General features: G+C 42.0%; 1 protein-coding gene across 1 annotated transcript in view; it reads right to left on the bottom strand.

Annotated features, from left to right (window-relative positions):
* LOC130124841 (kelch-like protein 29) overlaps positions 1–20,832 on the bottom strand; it is a 220,706-nt gene that overhangs the window by 85,354 nt on the left and 114,520 nt on the right. Inside the window, exon 9 of the mRNA XM_056294189.1 lies at positions 18,770–18,916. Coding sequence (XP_056150164.1) covers positions 18,770–18,916 — 147 coding nt within the window. The remainder of the gene's footprint in view (positions 1–18,769; positions 18,917–20,832) is intronic.

Here is a 20,832-nt window from a genome sequence, read left to right as displayed (position 1 = left end):
CTCCTCTCCCACCTGAGACCCAGACTATGGCATGTGTCCCATTTGTTTTCTACCAGCGTCCTGAGAGCACTTGCTACAGAAAGAGGAAGAAGAGGGACGAGGAGGAGAGGCGAGGGGGAGAAACAGGAGGGCAGGGACAGCAGAAGGAAGAGAGAAGATGAGAATAGAGGAAGGGAGAGAGGAGCGGGAAGAGGAAACGAGGATGAGAGGGGAGGAAGACGAGATGAGACGAGGAAAGATAGGATAAGTGAACTGAAGTGAATTGAACTGAAGTGAACAAGAGAGGACAGGAGGCGAGGATGTGAGGGTAGAGCGGTGGTCGCAGGGCTGAGAAATTTGCTGATGACATTTCCTCCGTGTGTGTGTGTGTGTGTCTATGTGTATACACCCTGAGGTAAACGCCGATCTGCAGGCAGAATTGTCTGCCTGCCCCCCCCACACACACACATACCCAGTTTACCCAACAGTTTATCAAACAAACAGCTGAATGCCCACATAAACACTGGCTGTCGCTCCCAGTGCCGCAGCTCAAACAGAGCCAGAAAGTAAAGTCAGACCGAGCTACTTAGCATACTGAGCCATTCTCGGGGGTAAAAAACAACCAGCTCACGAGAAGCCGCTACTCCCAAAAATAAGGCGCCCCCACAGAGAGGGATCAAGCGCGGTAGTTACTGAGTCATGTTACATTCGATTTTTTTCCGTCATCACTTTATACACCCCAACGAAGCCCCACATGTTTTAGTCTCGACAGAAGATTCACATGATCATCAGGGTAGATTGAAAACAGACTTAGTTTTTTCCCCCCGCTTTTTCTCCCCAACTGTACCCGGCCAATTACCCCACTCTTCCGAGCCGGCCCGGTCCCTGCTCCACCCCCTCTGCTGATCCGGGGAGGGCTGCAGACTACCACATGTCTCCTCCGATACATGTGGAGTCGCCAGCCGCTTCTTTTCACCTGACAGTGAGGAGTTTCACCAGCGGGATGTAGCATGTGGGAGGATCATGCTATTCCCCCAGTTCCCCCTCCCCACTGAACAGGCGCCATGACTAACCAGAGGGGGCACTAGTGCAGCAACCAGGACACACACCCACATCCGGCTTCCCATCCGCAGACATGGCCAATTGTGTCTGTAGGGATGCCTGACCAAGCCAGAGGTAACATGGGGATTCGAACCGGTGATCCGTGTGTTGGTAGGCAACAGAACAGGCCACTATGCTACCCGGATGCCCCAAGAGAGAGAAATATTTTCTTGCGTTTCAACCCAAAGTGGCCTATTAAATCTAGCCCGTGTTGCACCTGTACAATCCTTATGAAAAACAGGTCTGCAAACTGACTCTTCTGACCCCGGGGGCTAAATCAAAGCTGTATACGGGGCAGTTTCAGCCAGGTGGTGCCCTTAATGGTACAACAGACACTGGAATTCCATGTGGAACAGCCTTTAATAAATACTCAGCTAGTTTTGGGATTTAGAGAATAATTTCGAGCATTACCACTATGCAGGTCACAGCGTGGTGGACCGACTAAGCTACGTTTACTCTGTGTGTGCGCATGTGTATGTGTGTGTGGTTTTGGAAACATGGCTCTGGACTGAATCAACTTTCTCTGGGCTCATCAGCAGTAACGTCACAGCATAACACCAATCTCACAGCAAGCCAGTGCCAAAGCAAATACACACGCGCACACATATTGCTACTTTACAGTAACTTCTTTGCCTTTGCCTAAGTGCGCTGAAAAGGAAGAAAATAGAAGGGGAAAGATATAGCATCTGGCATGTGCAAAACTCTGCAAGACTGTAGACACACATCTGCTCTAACCTCTCCTCACTCACCGAACATTTTTGAAAAGACAGTAAAAAAAAAATAAATAGAAGGGATGGCATCTGGCCTCTGCAAACCTCTATAAAGGCTGCTACTACATAACCAACCCACCCCTGGCAAACACACACACACGGGCAAAAAAAAAAAATGCTGAAACACAAAATCATGGACAGATATACAGACACACACATACAGTACATGCAAAATGACACACACGTGCACCGGCACAAACATGAGCCAGTGCACGTGTGTGCATACACTCAATGAAATAGACATGGATGCACTTCATCAAGCGTGTGCCCAGTACCACTGTAATCCAGCGATTTACCATCTGCGGTCTCGCCTTCTCATGTCATTAATAAATTAGCAGTGATTCATCCAAACGTTGAGCCTAACTATAGCTCATAGTTCAGGGAATTAGCTGCAAGAGTGCAACACAAGTCCCCCAAAAAATTGCCCTCATAAACTGATCATGGTTTATGATAGAAATAACAAAATGCTGCTGTGTAATGATTGTGTGCCAGTGTGTGTGTGTGTGTGTGTGTGTGTGTAAGAAAATGAGTGAAAGGAAGCAATAATAGTAGCTTGCATGATGGTGTCTAATGTGGCACTAACGTATAAATGAAATTGTAAAATACGATTGTCCTCTTTTAGCCAACTTTGCTCTATCTTGGAACAAAAAAGAAAAAAAGGAAAATATTTCCAATTTCCAGCACCAGCTAAGTGACTACCTCCTCCACCTCTTTTATACTCTTTTTCTCTTTCTATCTCCACCTACGTTTTTGATCCTCACTCTTCCTCCCACAGACGCACTGACATGGAAATTAGTATTAATCATTGACTGTTGATAACCAAATACAATCTGCTAGACCCCACAAAAAGGCTGGCTTAATGCCAGCCATTAAATGCAAAGTGTTCCCAAATGACAAATATTGCATACATATTGTATTTCATTTTATGAATCTGAAACTTTTTTTTTTGAGGTGAGGTGCTTAATGGAGTGAAAAGTAACAAAAAAAAAACAACCAAACCATTAAATATTTAGAGAGCTAAACCTTTTCTAATTTCAGGTCATTTTCTCTTTACAGGTATCTTCATTCTCCTCGACACACTGTGAATTGCCAAAAAAAAAAAGTCTAGTGAAAATCAAACTGGTAATGGCTTCACCCTTTTATCCACCCATCTTCTCCATCTTTCCACTATGTGTTCAGCTAAAAACATCTGCACATCCCACTAGGTTTCACCTGACTATTCCCAGAGTGACTATGGATCACCTCTCCTCTCTGTTTTAAGTTGCAAAATGTACCCCTAGGTAGGTGTGTGTGTGTGTGTCCCCAGACAATCTATCAATCTACTATGTATGGCACCTATGTGGGAGATGCTGATAATGTTTCCAAAGGAGCCACACTGAGTGGAATGTGGTAATTGGCTGTGAGTCACATCTGCTATGCAGTAGGAAATGTATTCATGGCTACTTTTCTTTACTAAATGAAGGTGGGCAAGGTATTGTGGGCTTTCTGCTTCTTTAATGTACACAAGTTAGAGAAATAAGTCTGAAATGTAGCTTTTTGGGACAATGTTTACCTCAACACCTAATCCAAATGTAATTAGTAACGTGCAGTGAACCGCAGTCATCAGGGACTTTGGCTGTAATTTACTGTACAGTTTACTGTCACCGCACTAATGCGGTGTGCAGGCTTCTACAGACTCGGTTGTCACTATGGAACCATGGTGAGTAAAGATTGCATGTCATGGAGGCTTGCCATATGAAAGAAATCACACTGTGACAAGGTCCCCAGGTGGTTGAGTGCTACAACAGGGTATGGCTTTTTTGTGTGTGTGTGTGTGTGTCTCTGTGCTGCATGACCCCAGTAAATGGGAGTACTCATGACAAGGGCCTGATACACCTACATTCATCAGAAATGAGCAGCAGGCAGCACGCATCAGCCTCTCACTGACAGCATCACACTCTTCCATGCACAGGCATGCAGAGTGTGTAGAGGACATATGGTGCAGCCTGTCCTCCCCCTACTCAAGAAGGCAGTCTTTGAAATAAATTTCGTCAGAAATATCCAATATATGCAAATCAAAAGTGCATCAATGGCAAAAGCTGTCCTACTCCAGTATTAAATGAAATGTGATATGCTCTATTCACCTTCTGAGGAAGGACCTCAATGTCCTCTAATGTGCAGAGCATATGGAAACAATACACTGGAGTATAAGGACATATGGAGACCGTAGCTTAACTCCTACGCCCACTTACATTTTCCTGCGTGCCCTTCTCTCTTTAAATGGAAAAGTATTTATGATATAAAAAAAAGCATAAGCCCATCTGCTTATTCACTTGCACTCTGATATGCAAAACAAATAGGACCTGCAACTGCCACTCCATCAAACACAGGGACACACAGTATGTACAAACAAAGGCAGAAAACAAGGAGACAATGCAGAAAAGTGTCAGTTCACATGTTTTACTGATATAATATATTGTATAGTGTAGATTTTATCGAAAATTAATACCGTACTAACTAGTTGATGGCCTGAACCAGTTTAGAGAATAGAGACTGACTCTGTTGAAAATTTCACTTGTGAGTTAAATGTGGCCCTCGCTAGTCTCCTCGATTCAGTTGCACCTCTCTCTACCAGAGTTAGGTGATTTAAGAGGCCTACACCCTGGTTTAACGACAAGGCACATGCTCTTAAGCGGGCCTGCAGGAGACTGGAAAGTAAACGGTGAAAATCAAAATTGGGAGATTTTTTTACCTATCTTGGCATAAGTGTTTATTGAAATACAAGCATGCTTTAGCTGCTGCGAAAGCAGCAGCATATCTCTCTCACTTAATCAATATTAATAAACATAATCCCAGATTTCTCGCTTTCTTTTCTCGCTGTCTATTAGCTGCTCACCATTCACGGCCCATGAGTTTCCAGACTTTTTCTGCAATAGGGTTGATGAGATCAGAAACAAAATTAGTTCTTCAACTCCAGCTACTCCTGCAGATCCTGGCTTACCAAGTACATATCTGTACAATGAGTCACTGATAGTCCCTGTTATTACTACTTTTGAGACTATATCTCTTGATACTTTGACTAAGCTTATGTCACCTTTTAAACCAACTACTTGCCTACTTGACCCTTTACCAGCAAAACTTTTTACAGACCTCTGGCATATCCTGGGACCTACAATGCTAGATATTATTAATGTATCACTTACTACTGGCACTGTTCCCGGCAGTTTAAAGACAGCTGTGGTTAAACCTCTACATAAAAAAATTTTTTTTTTTAAAATCACACCTCGATCTAGGGTCTCTTAATAATTATCGACCAATCTCTTATTCTTCCATTCTTTTCTACTAGAGAGAGTTGTGTATCAACAACTTCCGACCCATATAGAAGAAAGCTATCTATATAAACCTTTTCAATCAGATTTCAGGGCCTATCACTCCACTGAAACTGCTCTGACCAGAGTGGTGACGAACTTTTACTAGCTATGGACTCTGATTCCACCTCTGTGCTTCTACTACTGGACCTCAGTGCAGCCTTTGACACCACTGATCACTGGTCTGTCAATTAGACGGACTAAATTTCAATTTTGGTGTCTCTGGCTTACCTCTCTCTTGGCTTAAGTCCTACTTATCTGGGAGAACACGTTGTCCATCCATCCATTATCTGAACCACTTATCCTGCTCTCAGGGTCGCGGGGATGCTGGAGCCTATTCCAGCAGTCATTGCGTGGCAGGTGGGGAGACATCCTGGACAGGCTGCCAGGCCCCCCTCACACCCACACACACACACAACCACACACACACCTAGGGACAATTTTTAGTATGGCCGATTCACCTGTTGGACTGTGAACCAGAGCCCCCGGAGGAAACCCATGCAGACACGGGGAGAACATGCAAACTCCATACAGAGGACGACCCCAGGATGACCCATCAAGGTTGGACTACCCCAGGACTCGAACCCAGGACCTTCTTGCTGTGAGGCAACCGCGCTACCCACTGTACCACCGTGCCATTGTGTCTGCTATAATAATATTACATCGAAATTCTCTGAAGCTAAATATGGCGTACCTCAGGGCTCTGTTCTTGGCCTTCTACTTTTCTCTCTTAATATTTAATCTCTTGGTCAAATTAGACGCGGTCATGGAATACATTTCCATTGCTATGTGGATGATACTCAGCTGTATGTGTCTATAAGGGCTGATTGTACTAAAATAACTCATTTAGAGGCCTTCTTGGCTGCTGTTAAAAATTGGGTCACTATATTTCCCACTTTTATATTCGGATAAAGCTGAGGTGCTGGTCGTTAGCCTTGCTAGACACAGTCCCCAATTTGATCAAGCGCTGTATAAATGCAGTCCACATACATACATGCATACATACATACATACATACATACATACATACATACATACATACATACATGCATACAAGTAACAATAACAACTGACAACTCTGTGATTTCACAGATTTCAAGTGTGACAGCCAAAAATCATGGTGCTATGTTTGATCCCAGTCTTTCTTTTGATAAGAACATTAAAGAAATCACCTTTTTCACTTTTGTAACATAGCTAAATTTTGGCCTTTCCTGTCTATGGCTGACACACAGACTCTAATACATGCATTTGTTTCATCCAGACTTGATTACTGTAATGTTCTGTTTTCAGGTCTGCCACATGCTAGTACTAAGTCTTCATATGGTTCGAAATGCTGCAGCTAGAATCCTACCAAAAACTAGAAAATTTGACCAAATTACACCAATTCTTGCCTCCCTTTATTAGCTTCCTATCCATGTAAGATCAGACTTCAAGGTGCTTCTGCTGACTTATAAAATCCTAAATGGGCTTGCTCCATCATACCTGTCTGATCTCATTAAACCTTGTATTTCATCTCGAGCATGCCGCTCTCAAACTACAGGGTTCCTGTGTGTACTCAAAATTACAAAGAAGTCAGCTGGTGGAAGAGCCTTTTCTTATCGGGGCCTGTTCTTGTGAAATAACCTGCCTGCTGCCATCAGACAATCAGAGTCTGTTAAGTCCTTTAAATCCAAACTTAAAACTCATCTTTTTGCCTTAACCTACAATTAGTTGCCTTTAAATTGAGTACTTCACCACCTGTGCTGCATAGCAGGTCAATTTCTGTCTCAATGAATTTACCAAGCACCGTTCTGCTGACGAGATTATGGAGTGCAAACTGTTCTCTTCTCTCCCGTCTTTTTTCTCTCTCTCTGAATAATGTCTTCTCCTTTCTCTTCTCCTGTGTATGTGAATGATGTGATGTGAGTCTCCCGTGTGCATGAGTAGTCTGTCCTTCTGTCAGGTCTACATGGTGATGGTGGTCACATGGTTCAGGTCATAGGCTGTTCCGGTGGCATCTGGACACTTCTTGGCATCCTCCTCATCCTATTCTTCATATATCTTATAATTCCATTATAATTCTGTTATCCTCTTTCAATGTTGTATTCTGTAAATTGTGTACACACAACATCCACTGCACATCTGTTCCTCTGTCGCTCTCCCTGAGGCTTCTCCCTATTTTTTCTGCCCTTTTTTTTTCTAAGGTTTTAGGTTTTTTTTTTAGGGAGTTGTTCCTTAGCCGATGTGAGGGTTCAATGACAGGATGTTGTATTGCTGTAAAGCCCACTGAGGCAAATTTGTAGTTTGTGACAATGAGCTACACAAATACAATTGACTTGACTTGACACAGCACGTACAAACAAACCCAGAAAACATGGGGAAAATGCAGAAAACGTCAGTTCACACGTTTTATTGGTAAAATATATTGTATAGTGTAGATTTTACTGACTATGAATACCTTAATAACTAGTGGATGGCCTGAACCTGTGGAGCGAATAAATTGCAAGATAAAAACCAATTAATACTTATTTGCTAACATCTCACACAATCCAATCTGTAGGGCGAGACATTAGTTTCATAAAACATTATTCTATATACAAATTACAGTTAGTTTGGTTTGATCTGAAGTCTACAATTTGGGGGAAAAAACATATCTGCAGAGGTATTAAAAAAAGAAATAGTGTTGTGAAATGTCTAACAATTTACTAGCATATATAAAGCATGGGTGCACGCACACACACACACACGGAGGCAGGCAGTAAATGTGAATGGGCTGTGTTGGGTGAAGGGGAAGGATAATGTGTCTAGGAGGAAGACTTGGATTTGTCAGAGGAAGCAGCGAAGCCAGGAGGCCGTCTTCAGCAGACACAGATGACAAATGTCCATCACACACTTTTCCATTTCAGCACTGTCAGCAGGACTTACACCTCATCTGTGTGTGTGTGTGTGTGTGTGTGTGTGTATACTTGTATAAAATGATGTGATACAGTGTCACGCAAACAGTAAATAAGTAATTCCTGAAGGGCCATATCTATTTTATTTTCTTTGAAAAGACAGAAGCACTCAACTGCTTTAGTGTGAAAAATGGACTATCGGATGAGACTGCAAGCCTCAAACCTAGCCCTGCGTGAATGTAAACATGCACATGCTCTCCAACTCACTCACTCACTCGCAAACACTCTCTTCACCCACCAACAACTCCCCCCACACACACACGCACAGACACTCAGAAACACCAAATGGGTCTCTGCACTAGTGAAGAGTGTGTTCAACGGAACATGTACCCGTGTTTAGCTTCACAGAGTTGAAAAACTCAAGTCTGCTAAAATGACCAGTTTTATCCTGCCTTATCCCGTATGATGTATGTATGTGCGTGTTTGTTAATCTTTGTGTGCACATTCAAAAAACTGTTTATTTGTATAAATGTGACATTGTACTGAGCTATATCATGTCCAAGTCTGTGTGTGTGTGCATGTGTGCGTGAATGCGGGTGTGTGTGTGTCTGCACATCAAAGAAGGGAGCCTATGGCCTATGTGGAGGGCAGTCTCGTTGCTAGCATGAGCTCTTCACTGAAAGGTGCATTGGACTCTCCTCTAATGTCTGTTTCTGCTCGACTTCATTAAAAAAAAAAAAAGAAAAAACTTCTATTCCACCCTTTTGATCCCAAATGTGTTCACATGACAGACACCTTACATCAAAAGGAAGCAGGCCAGTTCTGTCTCGTTTGTCCACTCACTCATTAATATCTGAGGCCTTGTTTGCTTGCTTACCATAGCTTAATATAAAGACCCCATTTCTTATTGCACCCAGTCCATAATTTCACATGATGTGGTGGATACGGCCTTATTATTACTCATTGGATCACAGGAAAACAGGGCAGATTGCCTCTGTTGTGTTGCCAGAACATTTTATTTATTCTCAATCTACCATATCAACACTCCTGACTCCTGCACGTTTCACAAGAGACCGTGATAGAAATGAGATGCGTTTGACTTGTTCAGGATAGCCGTTTGCTGTGGTTCAGTGGTTGCATTCAACTCACTGCACACATCAGGACTGAGCTAGAGACCACGATGCCAAGGGATAAGGATGAAGACGGAAGTGCAGAGTTCACTGGCTTGAGTAAAGCCAGGGCCAACCCCCCCCCCCAAACACACACACTCCTCAAAATGTACAAGATACTCTCTTACTCTCAGTCCACTCTCCTATAGATTATACACACACACACACACACACACACGCACACACGCACGCACGCACGCACACACACACACACACACACACATATATATATATATATATATATATATATATACACATAAATAATCCAGTGAGTCAAGTCAATTATTTTGCTCCTTATTTGTTGAGTACTTTCCCTACTGTTGTTTCTTTAAACAAAGTTGTATATATATATATATATATATATATATATATATATAACTTTGTTTTATGTGCACAAAAGTATTGGGACACACCTCTTAATCACTGAATTAAGGTCTTTCATTCAGACCCATTGCCACAGGTGTATAAAATCCAGCAGCTAGCCATGCAGTCTGCACTTACAAACATTTGTGAAAGAATGGGTCGTTCTGAAGAGCTCAGTGAATTCAAGCGTGGTACTGTCCTAGGATGCCACCTTTGCAATAAGTCAGTGAAATTTCTTCCCTGCTAGATATTCTACGGTCAATTGTAAGTGGTATTATTGAATAGTGGAAGTGTTTAGGAACAACAGCAACTCAGCCACAAAGTGGCAGACCACGTAAAGTCACACAGCAGGTACGAGTGCTGAGGTGCATAGTGCGTAAAAGTCGCCAACGCTCTGTTGACTCAATAACTGCAGAGTTCCAAACTTCCTTTGGCATTGACATCAGCACAAAAACTGTGTGCCGGGAGCTTCATGGAATAGGTTTCCATGGCCGAGCAGCTGCGTGCAAGCTTTACATCACCAAGCACAATGCCAAGCATCAGATGGAGTGGTGTAAAGCACGCTGCCACTGGACTCTGGAGCAGTGGAAACGTGTTCTGTGGAGTGACCAATCACGCTTCTCCGTCTGGCAGTCTGATGACAAGTCTGGGTTTGGTGGATGCCAGGAGAACGTTACCTGCCTGACTGCATTGTGCCAACTGTACAGTTTGGTGGAGGAGGGATAATGGTATGGGGTTGTTTTTCAGGGGTTGGGCTAGGGCCCTTAGTTCCAGTGAAGGGAAATCTTAATGCTTCAGCATACCAAGACATATTGGACAATTCTATGCTTCCAACTTTGTGGGAACAGTTTGGGGAGGGCCCTTTTCTGTTCCAGCATGACTGTGCCCCAGTGCACAAAGCAAGCTCCATTAAGACATGGTTGGGTGAGTTTGGTGTGGAAGAACTTGACTGGCCTGCACAGAGCCCTGACCTCAACCCATCGAACACCTTTGGGATGAACTAGAACAGAGATTGCGAGCCAGGTCTTTTCATCTAACATCAGTGCCTGACCTCACAAATGCTCTTCTGGGTGAATGGGCAAAAATTCCCACAAACACACTCCAAAATCTTGTGGAAAGCCTCCCCAGAAGAGTGGAAGCTGTTATAGCTGCAAAGGGGAGACAAACTCCATATTAATGCCTATGGATTTAGAATGAGATGTCATAAAAGTTCCTGTAGGTGTAATGGCCAGGTGTCCTAATACTTTTGTACACACACACACACACACACACACACACACACACACATATATATATATAAATAATTTACTTGAATCACTGGATGAGCTTGCTCCTTATTTGTTGAGCACTTTCCCTACCATTGAGCGTTTCTTTTAGCAAAGTTATATATATATATATATAAATATATATATATATATATATGCCTTTGATGGCCTGGCGGCCTGTCCAGGGTGTCTTCCCCGCCTGCCGCCCAATGACTGCTGGGATAGGCTCCAGCATCCCCCCGACCCTGAGAGCAGGATAAGTGGTTTGCATAATGGATGGATGGATGGATGGATACACACACACATACACACACACACACACACAAGTGATAATCAGTATAGTGTGAGAGCTTTAGTGTATGGCTGGGATATGAACTGTGACATGCTGTGCATTAAGGGTGCAATACTTGAGTGTGTGTGTGTGAGCGAGAGAAAGAAAGAAAGACAAGGAGAGTAGAGAGGCAGATTGGTCTAACAAAAAAGAGGAATTGCTCGCTAAATCGATCTCCATTGCCTGGCAATGTCCCATTGAATGCTTGCATTTGTCATGAATCGTGATGGCCATGGCCCATTTCAAGTTAATTTCAATTCATCCAGTTTTAGTCTCCATAAGTGATTCTTACAACTTAAAGCTCCTCATCTGGAATAATGCAATTCCTTGAAAAAAATTAGGTGGCCAAAAAACGTTCCCTTCATTCAGCCATCACTGCTTGTATAGTAATACATTAGGCAAGGGTATCAAAATATCATTAGATTGCAAGTGCTGCATCTGCTCAAAAGAGCATCGTTTTGGAGAATAATTGAATGGTATTAGAATAAAGCACATTTTATACTTGAATATATTTAATAAATAGGATACAAACTCAGAGGGTTTATTTCAGTTGTGTCATTATCACAATTTGTACATCATTTATAAATCCAATACAGTATTTATTTGAGGTAATGATTATTCGCTACCTAATAGCGGAAAAAAGGATAATATCTCTACAGATACAAAAGAATAAAGATGCCTTTAAAAGCATTGCTTGAGGATAACTATCAGGGCAACTCTAAATTGTACTGATTAGTAGTGACCTAAATAGAACAGTAAAAACACAATAGCATCAAAAGTAATAAGTCTCACTACATTTATTTTGCTTGGAAATGGAAAAATATGGGCAGCCCATTGTTATTTCTGATGGGAGGACAGCAGGCCCCGGCTAACGGCAAAACTGCTCCTTTTTATCAAGAAAATACACCATTAACTGTCCTGTATGACTGGTACATTACTTGGCCACCTTCCGAAGCGCCAATTAATCAGCCTCATTTTGTCAGGCTGTCACCTGGTGAGATAGGATCCCTCATGAAATATGTTGAACTGAAGTGTAATGGAGGTCCTATTCAGGGCTTTGGCAGAGACTGGCTGTTGGAACCATGTGTCTCTGGTCAACTCACAAAGACAGCCAGGCAAAAACAAGGACAGGTGTTTCCTTCCCTCATCACTTAAAAAAAAAGTTTCAGGGTGTGCGGGTAGCGTAGCAGTCTATTCTGTTGCCTACCAACACAGGGATTGCCGGTTCAAATCCTCGTGTTACCTCCAGCTCGGTCAGGCGTCCCTACAGACACAATTCCGTGTCTGCAGGTGGGAAGCCGGATGTGGGCATGTGTCCTGGTCGTTGCACTAGCGCCTTCTCTGGTCGGTCGGGATGCCTGTTCAGGGGGGAAGGGGAACTTGGGGAAATAGCGTGATCCTCCAAAGAGCTACGTCCCCCTGGCGAAACTCCTCACTGTCAGGTGAAAAGAAGTGGCTGGCGACTCCACATGTATCAGAGGAGGCATGTGGTAGTCTGCAGCCCTCCCCTGAAGACAAGTTTCATGGAGATGTACGATTTGGTGTTCTCAGGTGTTATGTGGCACTGTAGAGGTTGAAATAGTAATAATAATAATAGTGGTGAAGGTTGAAGTTGTTGGCATTATGCTTTTCTGCAGCCCAACTCTTACAGTTATGGGATCGATGCCCACTTCACATATTCATGGTTCAATTGATGGTACTGTAAGGCATTTTGTACAAAAGAATAAAACAAATATGATTTTCAGTTTTGCTTCTCTAATTGGAATTAACCATTCTCCACTTCTCAGTGTTACAAAACACAAGCATATACACACTTGCTTGCAGACCAGCACACATACAATCAATGACACAAAATCAGAAAAATTTAACAGCTTTCTTGCTTTCTTCAGCTCCTCTGTGTCCAACATCATCTGTTATTAACACACAAATGCTCCAACTCGGTCTCTAAAACAATGTCCAGGCCTTCTTTCCTGGTGCCATCCGATGTTGGACCCCCTTTACACCTGGCATTAACATGCATCTTGTCATCTGGATGGTGTCTTTATTAGATTTAGCCAAATTATAATTACATCTGGCAATAATAAGCATCCACACTGAGATATGAATGCACTATTCTGCAACTCTGTGCCGCCTCATGCAATGGTTACGATTCTTAAAAGAAAACCTGCCTCCACATTCATCAAGCTGCACTGTTACTGATATCTTGATGATACTGATTTTTGACGTTGATATGATGATGATACTGATTTTAGAAATGGAGGAAGAAGAGGTTTTAAGACAGTCGTCATACAGCAGACAAAGAGAGCGAGAGGAAACGCTATGCAGTTGTTCTCAGTGCCACCACAGTCCATTTGGATGACAGCGTGACTCGATCTTTTAGGCTGCAGCATTAACTGAGAAACTCAGTAAAAAGACATGAAATAAATGATACCTCAAATGAATCCATGTCTGTTTTTCTTAACGGAAGGTAGTTAGAAAACGTGTGTTGAAAAGATGTAACAACAGCGTCAAACAGCTGCAGCGGATGACTAATCAACTGAGATGGTAGAGAAACAAGTTATGGTGTCGGTGTGCAAAATCAATGTAAATTATTGTATGCCTGAGAAAAATGGCTGTCATGTTTATCAAATCCATTTTGTCACCGAGGAAAAAGATTTCGATGTAAAACCGCTTGTTAGATTCCCGTTACTCATCCATTCCAGCTACTAATCCAGCTGTGTCTGTATGCATGCTCTACCAAACGTGTATTACTGCTTGCACAGATGTTTAACGATAGGATAGGAAACTCAGTTTAATGATAGGATAGGAAACTCAGTTATCACCTCAGTGAAATGTGGTCACAATGTGTCCTTGACTGCCTGCACAAGTGGCTCAGGCAACCAGATCGCAATGTGTCCTCAGTGCATCTCGGGAGCATTTACACCTTATATTCTATGTAGTTAACCCCTGCATGGTTATAATCGCATCATCGGAGGCGCTTATTGATGCCAGTGTACAGGGAGCCTTGAGACAAACAGTCTCCGGCACTGAACCGGAGCATCAAGTCAAATGATGTGCGTCACGTGGCAGCCGACGTGTGCCATGAAAAAGTGCCGTTTTTAGCACTGCTTTGCATTGGGAAAATATGAGTCTGTAGGAGCAGCAATGCTGTAGAATGGAACAGGGATCTGCATAGACATGACACGTTGAATAGACATCTGCCGACTCAAGGCTAGTTGTCATGGGGATGTGCTTCAAGTGCTGCATCCACTCAGGAGAGCGTTGTTTAGGAGAGCAACTGAATATTATAAGGATAAAGCACGTTTTATACATGGAAATATTTAATAAATGGAATACAATTTCAGAGAGTTTCTTTGAATTATGTTATTTTCACAATTTGTATATTATTTAAAAATCAAATACAGTACTTATTTCGGATAATGATTATTTATTACCTAATAGCGGAAAAAGGGATAATATCTCTACAGATACAAAAGAACAAAAGTGCTTTTAAAAGCATTGCTTGAGGATAACTATCATGGCAACTGTAAATTGGATCCATTAGTAGTGACCCGAATAGAACAACAAAAACACAATAGCATCAAAAGCAACACCTCTCACGACATTTATTTTGCTTGGAAATGGAAAAATATGGGCAGCCCATTGTTATTTCTGACGACAGGACAGCAGGCCCCGGCTAACGGCAAAGCCGGCCCTTTTTTATCAAGAAAATACACCATTAACTATCCTGTATGGCTGGTACATTACTTGGCCACTTTCCGAAGAGCCAATTAATCAGCCTGCTTTTGTCAGGCTGAGTCACCTGGTGAGATAGGATCCCTCATGAAATATGTTGAACTGAAGTGTAATGGAGGTCCTATTCAGGGCTTTGGCAGAGACTGGCTGTTGGAACCATGTGTCTCTGGTCAACTCACAAAGACAGCCAGGTGAAAACAAGGACAGGTGTTTTTCTCCATCATCACTTAAGAAAAAAGTTTCATGGAGATGTATGATTTGGTATTCTCAGATGTTATGAACTGTAGAGGTTGAAATAGTAATAATAATAATAATAGTGGTGAAGGTTGAAGTTGTTGGCATTATGCTTTTCTGCAGCCCAACTTGTATAGTTATGGGATCGATGCCCACTTCACGTATTCATGGTTCAATTGATGGTACTGCAAGGCATTTTGTAAAAACCAATAAGCCAAAGATGATTTTCGGTTTGGTTTCTCTAATTGGAATTATCCATTCTCCACTTCTCAATGTTACAAAACACAAGCATATACACACTTGCTTGCAGGCCCGCACACATACAATCAATGACACAAAATTAGAAAAATTTAACAGCTTTCTTGCTTTCTTCAGCTCCTCTGTGTCCAACATCATCCTGTTATTAACACACAAATGCTCCAACTCTGTCTCTAAAACAATGTCCAGGCCTTCTTTCCTGGTGCCATCAGATGTTGGACCCCTTTAAACCTGGCATTAACATGCGTCTGGTATCTGGATGGTGTCTTCATTAGATTTAGCCAAATCATAATTACATCTGGCAATAATAAGCATCCACACTGAGACATGATGCACTATTCAGCAACTCTGTGCCGCCTTGCGCAATGTTTTTTTTTTTATTCCCCCCCCTTTTTTTTTCTTCTTCCAATTGTACTTGGCCAATTCACCCCACTCTTCAAAGCCATCGCAGTCACTGTTCCACCCCCTCTGCTGATCCGGGGGGGGGGGGGGGCTGCAGCATGTCTCCTCCGATACATGTGGCGTCGCAAGCCACTTTTTTTCACCCGACAGTGAGGAGTTTCACCAGGGGAAATAGTGCGTGGGAGGATCATGCTATTCCACCCAGTTCCCACTCCCCCCGAACAGGCACCCTGACCGACCAGAGGCGCTAGCACAGTGACCTGGACACATACCCACATCCGGCTTTTCACCTGCAAACACGGCCAATTGTGTTTGTTGGGACGCCTGACCAAGCCGGAGGTAACACGGGGATTCGAACCGGCAATCCCCGTGTTGGTAGGCAAAAGAATAGACTGCCACGCCATCCGGACACCCATATTTTAAATTTTTTTTAAAAGAAAACCTGCCTCCAAGTTCATCAAGTTGCACTGTCATTGACATCTGTTTAGATTTTTTTAAATGGAGGAGGAAGAGTTTTAAGACAGTTGTCTTAGTTGATTTTGTATTCAAATGAATAGAAACATCCTTCTTCATGCAAGTCGGCCAATACCATTGTGCTCTGGCCTTTTATGCAAATATAGCGGTGAGGAAAAAAATAGCATATTACCTATCCAGTCCCTTTAATATGCTTCTTTATCACTCTACATCCAGCAGTTTACATTAAACAACATAGACACTGTATAGACGTATATAAATGTACCCAGAAGCTCCACTCAAAGCTTAAAGCATTACCTTTGCTGCCTGCATGTTTGAGCAACACTATGATATTCTGCCCTGACATGTCATTATTAAGTGTCATGGGCTCTGGGGGAGCAATTTCCAATGCTCTCCAATGGAGTTTTCCTCCAAATGACAGAAGGGGGGGAATGGGGAGGCAAAAATGAGCTTGTGTTGGGCCATGCGTGTAAACTAAACCATTAGGGTCTTATAACCTTCTCCCGTGGCATGATGGAAAGAACCAATCCCCCTCCTTGCCACTCCATCTACTTCTCCCCTTTCCTAACAGCAGTCTCGGTTGGGTTCTTGGTCACACGTGGCTCAGAGATTTGAGTCTGACCAAGAGCTTTTTCACATCTCAGCTCCCAGGATGTCATGGCACTGTGCAGAGAGGCAAAAATCGTTGAATATCAGATTAGGAAAGGCGGCTTTCTTGTGCTTTCTGTATGTTCTCTTTATTTTTCTTTCTGCCATTCAATCACCTCTCCCCAAGCTCTTCCTCTTGGCTTCTTTCTCCTGCTTTGATTCTTTCCATCTCTCTTTCCCCCGTCCTCCGTCTCTCTTTCTTTCTCTGGAGACGAGGTGACCTGGGGTCTCTCTTTTCCCAGGCATACAGTGTGGTGGGATGTTCAGACAGCCGGTAAAATGTTCCATCCATTTCTTCTCCTTCATCTGAGCTGCTCACCTCTCCACCTTTCCATTAGAGTGTGAGATTGCAAGACTCCACTGAGCTGAGCCAAGTTTTTGATGTTGATGACAGAGATGCTATCCTCTCAAAAAAAAAAGGAAAAATGCATCGGTGTTGCTGTGCCACCCTCTAAATTTGCAGCACCAACATGTCAAATTCTCAATTAATCATCCCACAAGTGCCCACTTAAGTATTTTAGATATCAGTTTAAATATTTGAGTGTTTGATAACAACAGCAATCTTCCACTGAGCGTATGAAATCACTGAGAAAATCACTGTTATGTACACTTACTACGCAGTGAAAGATGTCTGAACTCACATTTGCAAGGGGTAGAATTTTCCTCATTTGTATACAGACATCACTATTTGGTTTGAATGGCTCAAATGCCTGTTTATTGTTTATCTTCCTTGGTGCTTTGAATTGCACTCTCTTCTCCAAAAGCCTCCACTGGAAGGGGACTGATAAGCCTGATGGATTTCACCATAATCTTATGATGCAGCAAATGATAAATGACAAAAGCTTTATTCCAAAATATAAAAATTCAAATATTGACTTAAGTACCTCATAGAAGTGGGTGCCAAATAAAGTGAAATTGACTGCAGAGGTGTGCTCCATACCCAAAACTGACAAAGTGAATATAAACTCACACTCGCAGAGTGGATGAGAAGACATAGTTCTGTCTGAATGATGCTTCAGACGATGGAGTGATGGAATTTAGCAGGTAATACTATCGCCCCTATTTTTAAACAGCTTTAAAAGACATAAAAGTAAAAGTTATATTCTCCTCTCACTTGTAATTTATAGTTTGGATCCATGGACAAAACCCTCATGACCTGAGGTGTCACCCTATGGATGGACATCAATCTACTATTCAATGCAATCTGTTTGTCTATTCACATTCATGAATATAGGCAGAAGCTGAAGCACTGACCCTGAGGCTAAACAATTTTGAATGTTTGTGGAAATCTGACCTGTTGTACCTTTCTCTCAATATCTATCATACTTTTGACATACATTTTAATTATGATTAATGGCCTCTGGAATTGACTGCCAACGACAGATTGCTATTACTGTATTTCGAGTGGCTCTGAGAGGGTGCCATATAGTTTTTTTGCTGGTTTCATCTAAAGCATGTGGTACAGTGTCTGGTAAACTGATAAAGTGAAACTAAGAATAGAGCACATACCGAGGGCACAGCACCCCTGGGATTATAAACAACTGCCATGTTAGCCTGCACGTGAAGAACAGAGTTGACGAACACTGCCGTGTGCGAAAGGGAAGTCACATGCCTGCCTTTGGAAAAGTTTGTGTTAAAAGAAAAAAAGAGAACAGCACTAATATGGTTCTCTATATCTATTTCTGTTGACAATGATAACATCTTACTTTGAACATATGTACAGTGTGTGCTCGTTCTGGAAAGATAGTCAAGTGCTGCATATAAAATGTGAACCCACGGCCTACGGACACCTTATCCTTCCACATTTTCAAAGCTCCTACCTGTACTCTGGTGTTGGGGTCACGCTTGATCCATTTAATTACAGTCTCATAGACCAGCTCCTCTGCCTTGGTATTGAGACTGTCGTTGGAGAGATAGGTCACCAGGTCCTCCTTCGACACACTCAAAATCTCCTCTTGGCCTGCCACCTAAAGAATTGTTAGGTAACATTAGTACAGTGGAGAATTATCTGTCCAAACCTGCTGACAAAGAACACTGGATCTAAAGAGAAAGACTGTGGGGTTAGATTAAGATCTTCACTTAACATTTGTGATGAAGTTGCATTTTATTTGTGGCCATGTTTATATTTAATTTGCTTATTCCAACTAAAATAAAGCACAGAAGAAGCAACCTCCTGCAAGGTTACACAATGAACACATTTTCTCTGCACACTTGAAACTCTGCTCTATGTCTAGAGCTCTGATTGGTTTTACGTATGTAAAAATGAGAATTACGCACTAAAAGTGTCAGACATCAAATAGGCTATCAATCATGAGGTAACTAATTGCTAGAAGGTAATTTTGTGCTCTTCACTGATCTCTGCAAATTTGCAATGGTACTTAAAGCAATTTGGTGACTCTAAAAGAAATGGAGATGCACACTCTCATTTATGTGTGACTTTTTAGGGGATAATTTTAGGAGAAAGTACTACTAGGGCAAACAACGCTGCCAAGAAACTCTGTGTTTCGGCAAGGACAGGGCCTGGGGAATGATTTGCAAAGCCAGATTGCAAAGATGACATCCTCTCATGTAACTCTCGGGTAATGTACCCTTTCCAACCATGGAAACAGGTACCGTGTCAGAGAGGGTGTCCAGGATTTATTTATTTATTTATTCATTACCAGGGACGGTGCACATTAATCAGCATTTCAGCATCCACATCAATGTACATGTGCCAGAGTTAGCTAATTTTCATCCGTAGTACCTGGGCAGGTTATTACAAATTAGTGACCTAATGCCATCTATACAACGCTTCAACAAGTACTGCAATAAAACACAATTCAATACAATACATAAATACATTCAAAAAAGTAACAGCGATATATAAAAACAATGAGAGTATGGAAAGACAGTGCCAGAGATGAGGTAGCATGATTACTTATTGCAAGTTTGGTTTGCTTTAAGCCATATCTTAAGTTTATGTTTAAAGGTTAGGTCTCTCTTAATTCAATAGGTAGACTATTCCAGTAGTGGATGGCTCTGACTGAGAAGACTGTTTGCCCAAATCACAGAAAGTTGAATCAGTTCATCTGGACACAACATTTATTGAGAGAAACTCCCCATCCCTCATCTAAGTCACTTAGATGAGTGATTAAATATTTCTCTCAATAAACATGGCTTAATTTTTTACTTCTTGCACATTACTTTAAATTTATGTAGGTGCATAATACTAACAGACATAGTAGAATTATTTTACGCATACATATGAAACAGAACTAATTTTACATTACTGAATATAATGATTCTATATGAAAATCACTAGTGATTCCAGACTTTTGAGCAGTAGTGTATGTTGGCCTGACACTAAAGCAGCAAATTGGACAAGTGAAGGTAGATTTCATTATGTATGGCACAGATCTTTTTAATGTCCTAGGGTTCACTAACTGTGCAGACATTTGGCCATTGAAACACTGAATGTTCCAGAACTTTATACGAATAGGAAAAGATAACATTACATCAAATTTCAGGTATGTTAAACACATATTTTCAATAAAAGCAGGATAAAATTGGTGTGCTAAGCTTCAAAAAAGTAACCGATGGGACTGCAAAGTGTCCTGTTGATGGGTTGGATAAATGCAGTTGTCATGAAGAAATCATAGGTCATTTTGATCACTAAAAGAAAATGATTTTTTTCTGTGTGCAAAAAAAGCAAAACAGCCCAAATTATTTAAGATGAGTTTACATATTTCAATATGCTTTCTATAACTGCTGGATCGGCTCCAGCATCCCGCGACCCTAACCAGGATAAGCGGTTTGGATAATGGATGGATGGAATATACTTTCTATGCAACCAATGCTCCAAGGACAAGGTTTCATCTCAATCTTTGTATGCTTTCATATTTGT

This window comes from Lampris incognitus, chromosome 15 (assembly GCF_029633865.1).
Source record: "Lampris incognitus isolate fLamInc1 chromosome 15, fLamInc1.hap2, whole genome shotgun sequence".
Classification (NCBI taxonomy): domain Eukaryota; kingdom Metazoa; phylum Chordata; class Actinopteri; order Lampriformes; family Lampridae; genus Lampris; species Lampris incognitus.
Note: the sequence above shows the minus strand (reverse complement) of the source record. Positions and strands in the feature narration are given on the sequence as shown.